The sequence below is a fragment of the Miniopterus schreibersii genome (genome assembly GCF_964146895.1).
Source record: "Miniopterus schreibersii genome assembly, chromosome: 9".
NCBI classification, from domain to species: domain Eukaryota; kingdom Metazoa; phylum Chordata; class Mammalia; order Chiroptera; family Miniopteridae; genus Miniopterus; species Miniopterus schreibersii.
Window position 1 is genome coordinate 69,307,887 of NC_138118.1, and position 14,597 is coordinate 69,322,483.

Below are 14,597 nucleotides of genomic sequence, written 5' to 3' on the forward strand. Positions count from 1 at the left end.
TTATTTGCTAGAAATTTTAAAACTTTACTTTTATATTTTACATACAATATTACATTAGTTTCAGGTGTACAATATAGTAACTAGACATTTATATACCTTATGATGTGATCACCACCATAAGTCTAGTAATCATCTGCCCCTATACACAGTTATTACGATATCATTGACTGTGTTCCCTATGTTGTACATTACTTCTCCGTCACGTATTTTATAACTGGCAGTTTGTACTTATTAATCCCCTTCATCTTTTCTACCCATCCCCCCACCCTGCTAGACATTTTAATAAAAAGTATTTATAATTAAATGTTAATTCAAAAATACTTTACTTACTTTGCCTGACTGCAACCGCTGTATTCTTGAATCACATACTTTCTTTACAAATAACAAACTATTTATTTGATTTTTGATAGTGTTGATATCTAAAAACAAACAAATTGATTATGAACTGGAAAGTGGTAATGTTATATGTGAAATACTTTAAATATGCACTTACTATAATTTAACATAAAAACCAATGCACAGAGCAATATTTTACTTAATACCCTAAAATTTTATAGTGAAATTTATTTAATTAATATTAAACCATGCCAATTCTCTTTACTTCAGAGATAACTGCTATAATAGTTTCATTTAGAAATCATAATGCCTTATCTTAGCACATGTTAAAACAATAAGCCAGATTTCAATTTAGTCAAGGCAAAAACAACTAATAGCATAAAATGACATTTAGGTAAATTACAGTTTTGTTTAAAGATAAAATAATCAATAATGAAGTAAAACATTCTTTTACTTAAACAAATTACTTACCATCACCAGCTGTATCTAGAGATCGAAGATACTGTAATTCTTCTACTGCCTTATCTCTGACTGCTTCTAGCTCTCCAATATTGTCACTCAATTTAATAATGTTCATGAAGGCCTCATAGTTGCAATTAGACTCACGGATCTGGAAAATAAAGTTTAAAAATCAGATAGGAGGGGTCTCACTTATTAAGGGAAAACAGAACTTTGAATGTCTTCCACGTGACAGGCACAACTTGTCATATTCCCAATGCTTGTAACAAAACAAAATGAAAATCTCTGTACTCATGGTACTTAAGTTCTTGTGGGTCATAAACTGTAAAGAAAGTAAGTAAAATATACAGCACAACAGAAAGCAGAAAACCATGCTCAAAATGTTTAATAGCAAGGAAGCCATGATGGTTGAGCTATATCAAAGAAAGGTAGAAGAGTAGACAACAAGATCAGTGGTGAAGGAGGGCAAACCAGTAGGATACAGTAAATGTTTTGACTTTGATTCTGAGTGGAATGAAAGTTACTTGAGGGTTTTAAACAGGCGAGAGGGATTCTCTGACCTCAATTTAACAGAATCACTGTGATGATATGAATACTTTTTATTGTCTTTTTCTTCAGTCACTTGCTATTTAAGAATAGGAATAGAGTAGATGGATATTTAAGTTGAATTTAACTTGAGTGTGGTTTCACCAAGCAAGTACAGTGAGAGAGAGAGATAAAAGGTAGTTGAGGATGTTGTGAAGGAACTAATCATTATTACTGCAAATAAAATTTAAACCAAATAAAGCTGTAAGGGGAGCTATGAAAAGGTAGCAGACTTGGGATATACTATCATCATTTTGAATGGCTGCATAGTATTCTACTGTATCAATATACATAATTTATTAAACTAATCCTCTATGTGAGACACTTAAATTGCTCTCAATGTTTTAGTATTATAAAGCAATGTTTCTATTAGCGGCCTTAAATGTTGTTGCAAATTTATTATCACTTTAGAATAAATTTCAGGAGTAGAATTCCTAACCAAATGATATACATTTTTAAAATTTTACTTATGTGGATATGCATAATTTTTTATAGACATTTTCCTCTATTTTTTTTTTAATCCTCACATGAGGATATTTTTTCCATTGCTTTTCAGAGAGTAGAAGGGAGAGAAGAGAGAAACATCAATGTGAGACACACTGATTGGTTGCCTCCTACATGTACCCCAACCTGAGCCCGGGATCGAGTCTACAACTGAGGTACATGGCCTTGGCCAGAATTGAACCCAGGACCTCTCAGTCCTTGGGCTGATGCTCTAACCACTGAGACAAACTGGTTAGAAGAGATATGCATATTTTTAAAGCTCTTGGTAGAGCCAGCAGGACTCTATAAAAGTTAACTAAAAAAAGAATATCAGGTTCTGTGACTTCCATGAAAGGGTCTAACTTTAAAAAATAACTCATCATCTATACACACAGGCAGTAAAATATCTTTTAAAATTTAAATAAGTAATAACAGCACCAAAACTGTAAAGATTATCTTACCTTTACACTTTTTTTAAAATATATCTTTATTGATTTCAGAGAGAGGAAGGGAGAGGGAGAGAGAGAGATAAAAACATCGATGATGATAGAGTTGTCATTGATCGGCTGCCTCCTGCACACCCCCCACTGGGGACTCAGCCCACAACCTGGGCATGTGCTCTGACTGGAAATCAGTGGTTGCACATTGACCTGAATCACAGGTCAATGCTCAAGCACTAAGCCATGCTGGCCAGGCATCTCTACACTTAAAGTGTAAAGATGACTAGCACATTCAACATAGTAGCAAACAGAAATACTGGAAATATACAGATTATCTCTAGATATGTTTTTATTTAATTTCTTTAATAAATTGTTACTTAATCATCCTAATTGCCAAATACTATTTCTACATTTTAAAAACCTGTTTTAAAGAGTTATAATTAAGAAAATACATACCATCCATATGATATATTGATTAATATAATCAGGATCACTGAGTTGATTTATTAATGGAAGAAGAATTCCTTGTGCAAGGATTTCCTGGACAGAATTTTAAAAAACAAAACCAAATTTAATTGAATATACTTCTCAAATCAACAGCATAATATAAATTCCCTAACACAATGCTGTTACTTAAGAAAAGTACAATACACGTAAAAGTAAAACTTGATAATCAACATAAGCTTACAAACCTATGAGCTAGTATACCACAGTTAAAATAAATTAAGTAAACTGAGATGAAGCTACCTATATCTGCGTGCATACATCTCCACAATGACACCTAGAGTTCAATGGAGAAAAGAAAAAAGACACCTCTAGTATGTTAGTATTTCTAACATACTAGAAGGCAAAACATGGCAGTATAAGTATTTATGGATTCCTATATCTATATTAAAAATATAATAACAAAGAAGAAAAGGAAAAGATACACATCAATTTTAGAATAGTGATTACCTTCAAGGGAGAAACAAAGCCACTACAGTAAAATATTAATATTGGTTGAATCTGAGTAGTTGGTACATAAATGTCTATTATGCCCTATACTTGTCTGTTTGAAAATTTTCCTATTAGAAAATAATGAAAATAATATATTAACACAATTATTCACCATTCTCTAGACTATACCTTCCCATTTTTTACAGCTGTTTATGCTACCTATCAAAATTCTTCTCTTCCTTCAAGGACTGACTACAGAGTCAATTCTCCAATTAAATAAACCCTGACCATTCCAACTAAACACTTTTTTACTTATATGTTGAAAATAACTTATACCCTGTATTTATGGCATTTATCACTTACCATTCTCTATGTAATTCTGTACCTTCCACTTCTCTAATACACTTACAACTCTCTAGGAACCTTCTGTATATGAATGAAACTAGTCAGTTGTTCTACTGATTTATGTATCTTCAAAATTATTTACCCTTCATTTTCTCAAGGTCATTGTCTTAAACATGGCAGACATTTGATAAATATAAAATGAATGAAAATAAACTAAGTATTTAGTGCTATGCTATTAACATATTTTCATCTGTTATTAATCTGTACACCTTTATGCCTGTAATATCTAAATTTACGAAACACTATTTCTTTAGAATACTGGAGAAGCTAAATAACTATAAGCTTAACAGGATGTTTCACTTTTCTTAGTAAAAGACTGATTTACCTATTCCTTCTTTCCAGATCTCTAACTTCTCTGGGCCATTATGTAATATAAGTTCATAGAAGATGGCCTTCACTTTATTTTCCTTTAGAGGAATATTATAAATTCTACTTCTGTAAGCTGTATAAGTCTCTGAAAACTATTATGCCATGATGAATCAATAATTTCAAGAGACACTAAAAAAGGCTCCAGTAACTTTCTGAAGTGTCCTTTGAAACATCTTACAGTCTCAAAAGAGAAGGAACTGCTTCTTTCAATTTGAGCTTTAGTCTCTAACTTCTTAAAAATTATTTTTAGTAATTATATAATTCCTTTCTTCAAATTATGTCTCTTTCCCATATGCTCAAATCTTAAAATGTAATTTGTAAGGAGAAAATACATAAACAAAAAACTTAAGTTTCTTTTCAAAATAATTTTTAAAAACACATGGGAAAAATTTTAAATAAATTTAATGCTTCTTATTACTTAATGCAATTAGTCAATCTGTTTTAGAAAACTACTTGGTCTTCTAACTTGCCTCAAAAAGGATTTAGTCAAGATGTAACCATATGACCTCCTATGTAGGTTCTAGTGAGGCAAAGGATAGTACAAAGGAAAGAAGGCGTCTTTCATCCGTTATTTAATCTTAACAAATACATCTTTGTGGAAAACTTGAATTTAATTACCAGCAAAAGAAAACAGATAAAGTCCTATCAAATTAAAAGGTAAAAACCTAGTTTGCTGAATGCAGAGCTCTATAATTATACTGAATTAGATTCTACCAAAAAGAAATAAAATAATTGGTCTAAAAGAACAAGCTATGCTAAAACATATTTGCTCTTTAAACAATCCTACTTATTTTAAACTACAATCACATATGACAAGGCAGATCTTCATTCGTGGATACTAAGAGTCAGCTTAATCTTCAGGGAGCTGCAGTAACATGTGCACCACTGCCAGCAAGGAAGGCAAACAGGTTTCCTCTTACATCAAAACTGATGTTCTGACTGGGTATCTGCTATGTGCCAGCTACTGGGATAACTACTAAGTACGTAATAATGATAAATACAGATATATGGCCCCTGTCTTTGTAAGGGAAAGATGCATCAAGTGAGTAAATACAACAACCAGATTATCCTTTTAAAATATGGTAAATGCTATAAAGGAAAACAACTGGGTAATGACCTATGGTAGCAGGAAATTATGAGGGTGCTTTAGATTAGGTGGCCAGGAGAGGCATTTCTGAGGAAGTGAGATATGAGGGATAAATACAATTTAGCCAAAAGGATAAAGTAAACAATTCTGAAGGGGGGAGGGGGGAGTATGAGACAGTCCTATGGTGGGGAGAAAAGGGCACTTACGGAGAAAAAAGACAATGTGGCTGGTTATAGTGACTGCACAGCACAAAGGCCAGAAAGGTAAACAAAGCCATACCACACCGGCCTTGTTAGCTTCTGAAAGAACTTGAGATATGAAAAATTTGCTAGAGGGTCATATCATTTACTGGGATGGAGAAAAAACTAAAAGGCAGACACGATATGGAGGCAAGAATAAGATTTCCATGTTGGACATTTAAAGGTTAAAAGGGCTGTAAGTCAATGAAATGGTGATTTCAGTGGGCAGCTAGGGCTTAGAAGGAAAGTCTGGACTAAAGATATAAATCTGGAAGATATTAGCATTTGAATGGCATTTAAAGCCTAAAGGATGGACGAGCAAGAAGCAAGTCCAGGCTTGAAAAACTTGGATATTTAAAAGTTAAATAAAAGTAGATGAGTTAAGGCATATAAAGATGACTAAAAAGGAGACCAAATGAAGAGACAAATGAGAAAAGAGTAATGACATGGAACCCAGGAAAGAGAGTTTCAGGAAGGAAAAGATTGCCAGCCATGTGAAATGCTGCTAAGATACTACCTAGCAGTGGCTGTCTGGAGGACGAGCTAGACAAAGATTCCGATGTCAAATAGATACTCAGCATGAATGAGTGCTACAATGGATTAGTAACATCTTCCTTAGTAGTAGAGGTGAATCAAGTGACAGACATGCCAGGTATTTACCACCCTTGAAAATGACTAGCCCAAATAACTGGTTTTATCGGTATATAATCTATTAGACTCTTCCCATCAAAACCAAGTATTTTCTAGTCACTTCAAAGTACCATTGCCCTAACTAAGAAGTGCGCTGAACTCAAGTTAGGTGGGTATTAGGAAACTGTGTGGTACTGCTTAAATAACAGCATACAAGCATAAAAGTACAACTCAGGAATTGAACTCCTGTTTTGCAGGAAGGCAGACTAAAGAGATCATAACTTTCATTTTACCCGTTCAACTATATAAGGTCTTATGTAGCTAGCATTTCTCAGTAATAACCAGCAGCCAAAGGCAAAATGTTATTCCTCTACATCTCCACACAGAATTTTCATCCAAAGGTTTATAGCCTGAGAGTAAAAAGTCCAACACTACTGTTCTCATTTGACTTATTAATTTTCCAATTACCAGTGGCAAAATCTCAGCTACCCAGTTTTTTTTCAAGTTTCTACCAGAAGCGTTTTTTTTTTAATTGAATGTTGTTGTTTTCCTCACCCGAGGATTTTTTTATTGATTTTAGAGGGAGAGGAAGGGAGAGACAGAGAAACAATGATCAGTGGCTTCCTGTACACACCACGACCAGAGATCAAACCCGAAACCTAGGTATGTGCCCTGACCAGTAATCAAGCCACAACCTTTTGGTGTACAGGACGATGTTCCAACCAACTGAGCTGCTTGGCCAGGGCCAGAAGTGTCATGTTAATCAGCCTAATTTAATTAGCATAAATTTATAGGTAAAGCCATGTTAAAGAAAATTTAAAACATCTTGGTATAACCAAAATCCAAGTACCTAACTAACTCTAAGTCAGGCAGTTCTCAAAGTGTTCTCCAGGGACCTCTGGGGAATCAGGGAGAGACAGGCATATAGTAATATTTTTCAAAAGAAACAAGATGTGATGGTATCATTTTAACTAATGAAATGTGTTTGTATATTCTTGTGTTTCAAAATGTCTTAGTTTTAATTTATAATATGGAAATATTGATAGACAAAACCAACATAAAAAAAGCTCTTTGGGGTCCTCAATAATTTGTAAGAGTGTAATAGGGTCCCGAGGCCAAAACTTTTGAGAAATGCTACTCTAAGTTTCTATACGGCCATTTATTTGGTATGAGTTTAAGCTTACCCTGACAAAGTATCGCATGGTCTTGTTCTGGAAATCTCCAGGAGGTAGCAGTAAATATAGTAAGACCTCACACAAATCCCTTAGGAATCCTAAAAATAAAAAGGTAGTTAAAATAACATTAGAAAACATGATATCTCCACCTATTCTTGATATAAAACACATAAATAAAGGTAGAAATAAGCAGTTTCTTGATTATACTGGCTTATTATTTTAGGAATTTTCATTAAAAATTCCTTTATTCTCCAAATAGTAACTACTCATTAATCAAAATGGTATTTTTTATTCTGTTCAGTTACATCCCACTTTGTGAATCACTGAGAAACTTCAATTACAAAAGTGTCCCCAAAACAACTTTAGTTGAACTATGTATTCTGTACTCTACCGCACAAATCAAATTATGTTTGCATACTTAAAAATTAATTACACACTTAAAAATATACCTGTAATTCTTCTTTCAAAAGAGAACCTCCACTATCTTGGCAGATAATAACAAAAGAAAAAAGAGTATGCTCTTCTAATTTACTGATTTATGAGGACCTGGTTTACATACAAGTACTGTACATCATTATATCTATTTCTCACATTTAGTTATTTCTTATCAATGCTATAAAATGGCAATTAAAAATTGAATTGCAAATAAATATAAAAAGGAAAGAAGAAAAAAGATGAAAAAAAGCAAATTAAAGAAATAAAAATGTTAAGCATTATAAAAATCAAAGAAAACAACTTCCATAACTAGAAATGCTTTTCTGTAGTTATTCACATGCTGACACTTCATGGGAATATAATTATATAGCTGATGCTGTTCATCTAAAAATGTGCCAAGTAGGAAAGACTTTTAGCTGTTGCAAATCTAGGAAAAAAAAAACATCCTTAGCTAAACCTTATCTGATCCAACCTCCCACAAAAAAGACAAGTTCATCCAACTCTAAAAGTTTTATTTGAAATTATAAGCATTACCTTAGAAAATATTTTAGGGTAACATATATATTCTTGAAGTAGAAATAATAAATTCAAGGTGAAAATAAAATTACTATCGATCAAAAAAGTAAATTTATAATTATAAAATGTTTACGCTTGTTATATTTTATAAAACAAGCGAGGTATCTTTAACGTATAAAGATAACCTTTAAAACAGAAAAAAAATTGGAAACTACTTTTAAGAATTAAAAGTATTTTAAGAATTAAACTATTTTAAGAATTAAAATATAAAATAAAGTGAACAGTAACAGTATCTTTACTACACTATCTGTCCTGTAAAAATAATTTAACCCTTTTATCTGTTACTGGTTCTGCTAACTCGTCTCTGACCAACTTGAACAGTTTCTATTCTCAAAAGAGTGAAAATGAAAACAAAACCTTCTTCATCTTTGGGAGAAGTGCATACTAGATCACGGCAAACGTCCTTCTCCATTTCAACTTCAACTTCAAAGAAGGTATCTACAAGATCTTCTGCTGTACCTGCACAAAGAAAGAAACAATTCAAGATACATGGAATGATAAGGAAAAACAGAATTTAAAAATCATAATTTTCAGGAATAAAGATATTACCTGTTACTTGATCATCTTTCTCTGTTATCCTCTGTTGAGCCTTTCTAAATACTCGTAGGTGTGTGCCAAAATCATCTACAATGCGTGTTGTAAAATAAGGTTGCCAGTCTATTTCTTTTGACCTTATAAAAAACACATTACAATAAAGCATTACTTAAATGCTTTTTAATAAAAAAGATATAAATTCATTTTAATGACCACTAAAAGACATCATTATCAGAGACTGGATTTATTTATACTGAGGTTTTGTTTATTTAATTAGAATTACATCTTAGCACTCCCTTTCACAAGACCCAAAGTGTATCAAAATCTATCTGACTAAGACTTCAAGCAGTATTAAGTATTTTATGTGCGAAAGCTTAAAGGTGAAAATAAACAGAAAAAAAATAAATTTTTCCAGTTAAATCTAAAATGAATCTAAGAGTTTTATCATGCAATTTCTCACCCCAGGCATAAGAATATATTAGGAATTCAGGACGTTTTTGCTTGCTTTTAAAAGAGCAGACAAACAGCCGTCAGAGGGGAGGGGCATTGGGGAGCTGGGGGGGGGGGAAGGTGAAGGAATTAAGAAAAAAAAAATTATATACATATATACATATGAATGACACATAGATACAGCCAACAGTATGGTGACAGACAGAGGGAAAGGGGTAGGGGGAGGTAGAAGTGCGCAAATGGGGGGTAAATGGGGATGGAAAGATGCTTGACTTTGGGTGATGAACATACAATGCATGCTTTTATTTCCATCTCTAACATAGGATCTGATTCCTTGCCTTTTAATCAGTCTCCCACGTCCACCCTTGTCTCCCCTCCATTCTATTTTCCATAGATCAGCCAGAGTGATCTTTTTAAAAATACAAATGTGATAGCACAAAATAAAAGCTTTCAGTAACTCTCCATTGATCTTAAGCTTGAGCACAAACACTTTCTCTAAAATCTTATATACCAGGGACACCGCTTATTTCCTCATCATCATCTGTTCCACCCTCTTCCTTCCCTTCTGTTCTGCACATTCACAGGCTTTCTTCCCATTTCTCAAACTCAAATATGCCTTTTCTTATCTCAGTGCTTCTGGACAAAATATTCTCTCTGCCAAGTTTGCTCACCCTTGCCCACTCTCCACAAATTTCCCCTCTCTTCCCCGCATTCACTAGACAATTCCCACTTATACTTTAGAGTTCGTCTAGAACATCAATTCCACACATCAGCCTTTGTTGACCCTCTCCCTCTGCCTTATTCCTTCAGGTTTGGATCTCTGGTTATATATTCTCATGGCACCAAATTTTTCACTTTTTTATAGCAACCTGCAGTTAAAAACTCTATTGCTAGAAATAAACTCAATTACTGAGACAAAAATCTCAGGAAGTCAGGAACTTTGTTTAATTCTGTGTTCATTTTATTCACAGTGGTATCCCCGGTGGCTAAATAATGTGTTGAACATTGGGAGGCACTCAATACATATTGATTTATTGATTCCTCTTTCAGGGTCAGAACATTGTTAACAGGTGCTTGAAAAATGGCCACATGAGACACATACAACAGTTGTTTTTTACTTCTTAAAATTCTGAAATAGAATATAAACTGAGGGTTTTTTTGCCTCTCTAAATCCCAAAGCTACTTACTGCTAATGCCTAAAAAGGGCAATGAATGTCCCAAATATGTGGGCTGAGACTGAGATGATATAAATTGCTTCACTGGTTCTAACTACTCTAAGCAGTGTACAGCTTATCATCACAAAAAACACCACCACCAAAATCAACCAAGTATTTCTGTAAAAAACACTGGACTAGCATATGTGTGTGTGTGTGTGTATGTATATGTGTATGTATGTGTATGTGTATGTATATATGCGTGTGTATATATATGTATATACATACGCGCGCGCGCACACACACACACACACACATCCTTAATTAAAGTAAAATTCATCATTTCACTAGTTGTGAAATTCAGCAAGTCACATCACTTCCCAGGGTTTATTTTCTTTAAGGACACACAGTTTTAAGAGTGTATGATTACATGAACTAAATACCCATACACACACACAAGAACAGAGTACATGGAAAACTGGTGACTGGTATGTACCTGTAAATAAAAATATTTGATCAAAAGAGGAAGTTATGAATATATTTCATTTTAACTTAAATCATATAAATCTTTCAGCATGAGGCTAAGACCTTTTACTTGACTGTTTTGCTTAGTGATATTAATGTAGCCTTTGTTGTGAATAAAACATTCCCACACTGTGAAGGTTATGCTTTCCAGTTTCTTTTAAGTAGCATGACAACTAAAGACACTTCTGAACAAATCTGAATGAAGAGTCCTTCACAACTTTTCACCAATACTTCATAGTTGTCTTTTGCACACCTAATTCAACTGCAATCTACCTAGCAACTAGCTATAAGTAAAATTCCAAAGCAAGTGACAGTTTTCATAGGAACTACCTTGCCATACTCCTAGTTCTTCAATCTGCACAGGAGTAGATTAAATTATGTGATTATAATTAAAAGTATAACTGGGATAACAGGTTCAGAAACAAATACAACATTATTTTTTAACACACTTAATTATCTTTCTCCTCTAAATCAGGAATGTTCAGCTCATACCACAGACCAATTGTATTAGATTTTCTAGGAGCAGGGCCCAGGGATCACATGACTTACTTCTGATAAGCTTAAAACTCAAAAGATAGGAACGGAAGTAAATAGAAGTACTAGAAAGTGGTCTATTAGCCTAGCCTTACTGCTAGGGGCATAAGTCAGTAAACCTTACAAAGGGAATGGAGAATACAGGCTAACAAAATATAAGTTAAAAGAATTTCTACTACGGTAGTACAGAATTGATACCAGTCCAAAAATAGTTAAAAATTTTGTTGACAGTTAACCATACACAGAAATAAGTAGAGGTTAATTAAGTAATGTTGTAATTTATATAGGATTAAAGAACAAGTAGTATTTAAATGTGGAAAGAAACAATATAGGAATGAGCAAAAGAAATGGAATGAATATGGTATATGCCAGAGTCATCGTCTCGACTTGCCTGACTAGAGAAGTGGGTGGCTATATGGCAATCTTTACATTCTTGGCAGAATGCTTTCCTGGAAAAAGTCCTTTTCGTCAAAATGATAAAAGTAAAAACTGATTTTCCCATAGAAACAATCCTATAATAAATGTATGTTCCTGATGCCACATTATTTTTTCACAGAAGTGACTATTAAGACTTTTTTTAAAACCAGTTAAGAATGTCACAGTATACTACTTACCGAATAGTGTGTGTATGTATATATATATACATACATATATAAATGGTTTTTTAAAGATATATTAATCAGTAAAGGCGAATATAATAACCAATCACATAAACTTAAAATAGTATGTATTAATTTCCCATATAAGGTTTTTTTATGTAGAAAAATCAGACATTTAAAAAAATCATTAGTGTGGTAAAATTCCATTTTTCTGAGTAGATTCTGACAAGCATCTACGGGGAGTTTTTGAGAAAAGTTTTATTCCACTAGAGGGCTTTTTGATCTACTGACCCATGGTGATCTTTTGTTGAAAGCAGTGGCCTATGTGTGAAAGAAGAAATTCCTTCTTCCTTAAGCCAGTGAATCAGGCAGTAACTTCCCCCTCATAACTTACTATTAGAAAGGATATACTCTTTAAAATACATAAACCTTTACTTCTTTCCATCGTTCTAGAGTTCTTGAGAAACTACTCTGTTCCAGTGTCAAAAGAATCAACCGGAGATTGAATTTGAGTCAAATTTTAAAGGCACAAAATTATAAGTGTGCTACTAAACCCATTAAAAGAATTCCCCTTCTTCCAACCTCAATTCAGTCATAAATCCTGCATGTTACAACTCTCCAGAGCACCTTTGTTTCCCTTTTAAAATCTGTAAGGATTTACTTATAAGAACTGAACATAAAATAAACTGACTTTTTTTCAAAACCCTTTACCATAATCCTCAAAAATATATGGAGAATTCCTATTTTATTGAAGTTTAATAAGCAACTACACAAAGAAACAAGTCTCATTACCAATCTGCCTGCTCCCTTTACTGGGCTGCCCTCCTCCCAGTTGTGTGCTGAGTGGGAGAGCCAGAAGTGTGCATCTCTTTCCTAACTCCATGTTCATCAGTGATGTCATGCAGACAGCTTAAAATTAGCCATGGTGGGATTATTCACACCTCACAAAACTTATAGTAGTATACTTATAAAACTACAAATTTATTGTGTTTTCAGCATTCTATAAAGAATAGCAGTAGTTTGGATCATTATAAAAAATTTTAAAGTTTCATCAATTCAAGATTTTTAACCATCAAGAAAAGATGAGTCTAAACTACGACATAGGAAATAGAGTCAGTAGTATTGTAATAACTATGTGTGGTACCAACTGGGTACTGGAAATATCAGGGAACACTTTGTAAAGTATATGATTGTCTAATTACTATGCTGTATGCCTGAAATTAATACAAAATAATAGTTAATAAAAAAGAAATAGGGCTGAAGATCATCACTTTTATTTATATTCCTTTTCTAGATAAAACTACCAAAGCCATGTTCCCATCAAAATAAGTATAGAAGAGTGGAAGAAGTTTTATTATATCAATGACAATAAGTTTTTGAACTCCTTTCAAATTATGCATCCAAATCACATAGTTATGTCATAAAAATTTAGTTTTAGTAATATATCAGCTAATAATTTGATTAGGTCCTCCTTTAATTCTGTTGAAATTAAGGAGTGGAAAAACCACCTGATTTCCAACTGGATTTGTTATGGAATCATTAGTTATACCCATTATTCTTTACTTTTAGTAAAGAATGATAAACTTAGAAAGGAGACTGGAAAACAGAAATATTAATTTTAAAACACTTCCGTCAATTCAACACTTTTTAAGCTGCTTTTATTTCTTCTCAAAGAAAAAAAAATAGACCAGTCTACTACACCTATGTTTGGGGTCAAGCATCCTACCTGACCATGTAGAAATAAATTAAAGGTTTAAATAAACTTTGTTATCATATAAGATCTCCTACTAATAAAATAGACCTGGAGTACTTAGACCCAAAGTAAATTTAATCTAATTATTAACCCTACACACTATAAAAAATAACTCCCCAAATGGTATTCAAAATGTGGGGTGTGACAGAGTATGTGAGTGTTTTTCGGAGGAGGCATGATTAAAAACAAACAAATCAAGATTAGTACCAACCTGACCTGGGAATCTCTAGTTTGTTACAACTGAAAGGGATCTGAAATAATTACCGTAAGCCCCTATAAATAAAGCCAGAACTTAATTTACTTAATCTAGATTACATAATGAAATTAAGACTTTATTTATAAAAAAAATCAGGGTTCTTTTTCAATTCTGTGTTTTCTCTACGACACCTTAACAACATGAAACTTCCTGACTCATAAAAGTTACTTTACAAAACAGTGGAAATGGAGAAAAATGTAGGCATGCCGTTTTATATAACCATATTAAAGCAATGGTACCTAGTGAGCTACACCACCACATAGGAAGTCCAGGTCTATGTCCCAATGCTTCAGAGAAGTCAATATCCAGATGTTCTAAAGGACTTGGATCTCAGGATATAATGAACAACTTGGGTAGAGGAACACACATGAAGCACACTCTCCTATTTTAGGGGTGGAGTATAAAGAACACAGAGCTGAAAGCCATACTCGAGCTACAGGAAAGGGAAAAAATAACCTGGGGCTAAGTATGCATTCTCTTAAGTATAATGTTAAATAAAGTATTAAAAATGAAATTCATGCTACCTATTAATAAACAAGATTTTTAGTGAATTTTTCTTGATAAAAAAAATAGTCCTAGGCCCAACAGTGAATATATTAAAATTTTATGGAAAAAAATTAACACGGAAATCATAAAC

The 14,597-nt window shown here is 33.1% G+C and overlaps 1 protein-coding gene across 2 annotated transcripts in view; it reads right to left on the bottom strand.

The window, feature by feature from the left end:
* SNX13 (sorting nexin 13) overlaps positions 1–14,597 on the bottom strand; it is a 91,400-nt gene that overhangs the window by 43,841 nt on the left and 32,962 nt on the right. For both annotated transcript variants that reach the window (XM_081146399.1, XM_081146400.1), the window contains exons 6-11: positions 8,705–8,826; positions 8,513–8,614; positions 7,154–7,242; positions 2,760–2,843; positions 808–946; positions 331–419 (exon numbers count right to left, since the gene is read on the bottom strand). In XM_081146399.1, coding sequence (XP_081002525.1) covers positions 331–419; positions 808–946; positions 2,760–2,843; positions 7,154–7,242; positions 8,513–8,614; positions 8,705–8,826 — 625 coding nt within the window. The remainder of the gene's footprint in view (positions 1–330; positions 420–807; positions 947–2,759; positions 2,844–7,153; positions 7,243–8,512; positions 8,615–8,704; positions 8,827–14,597) is intronic.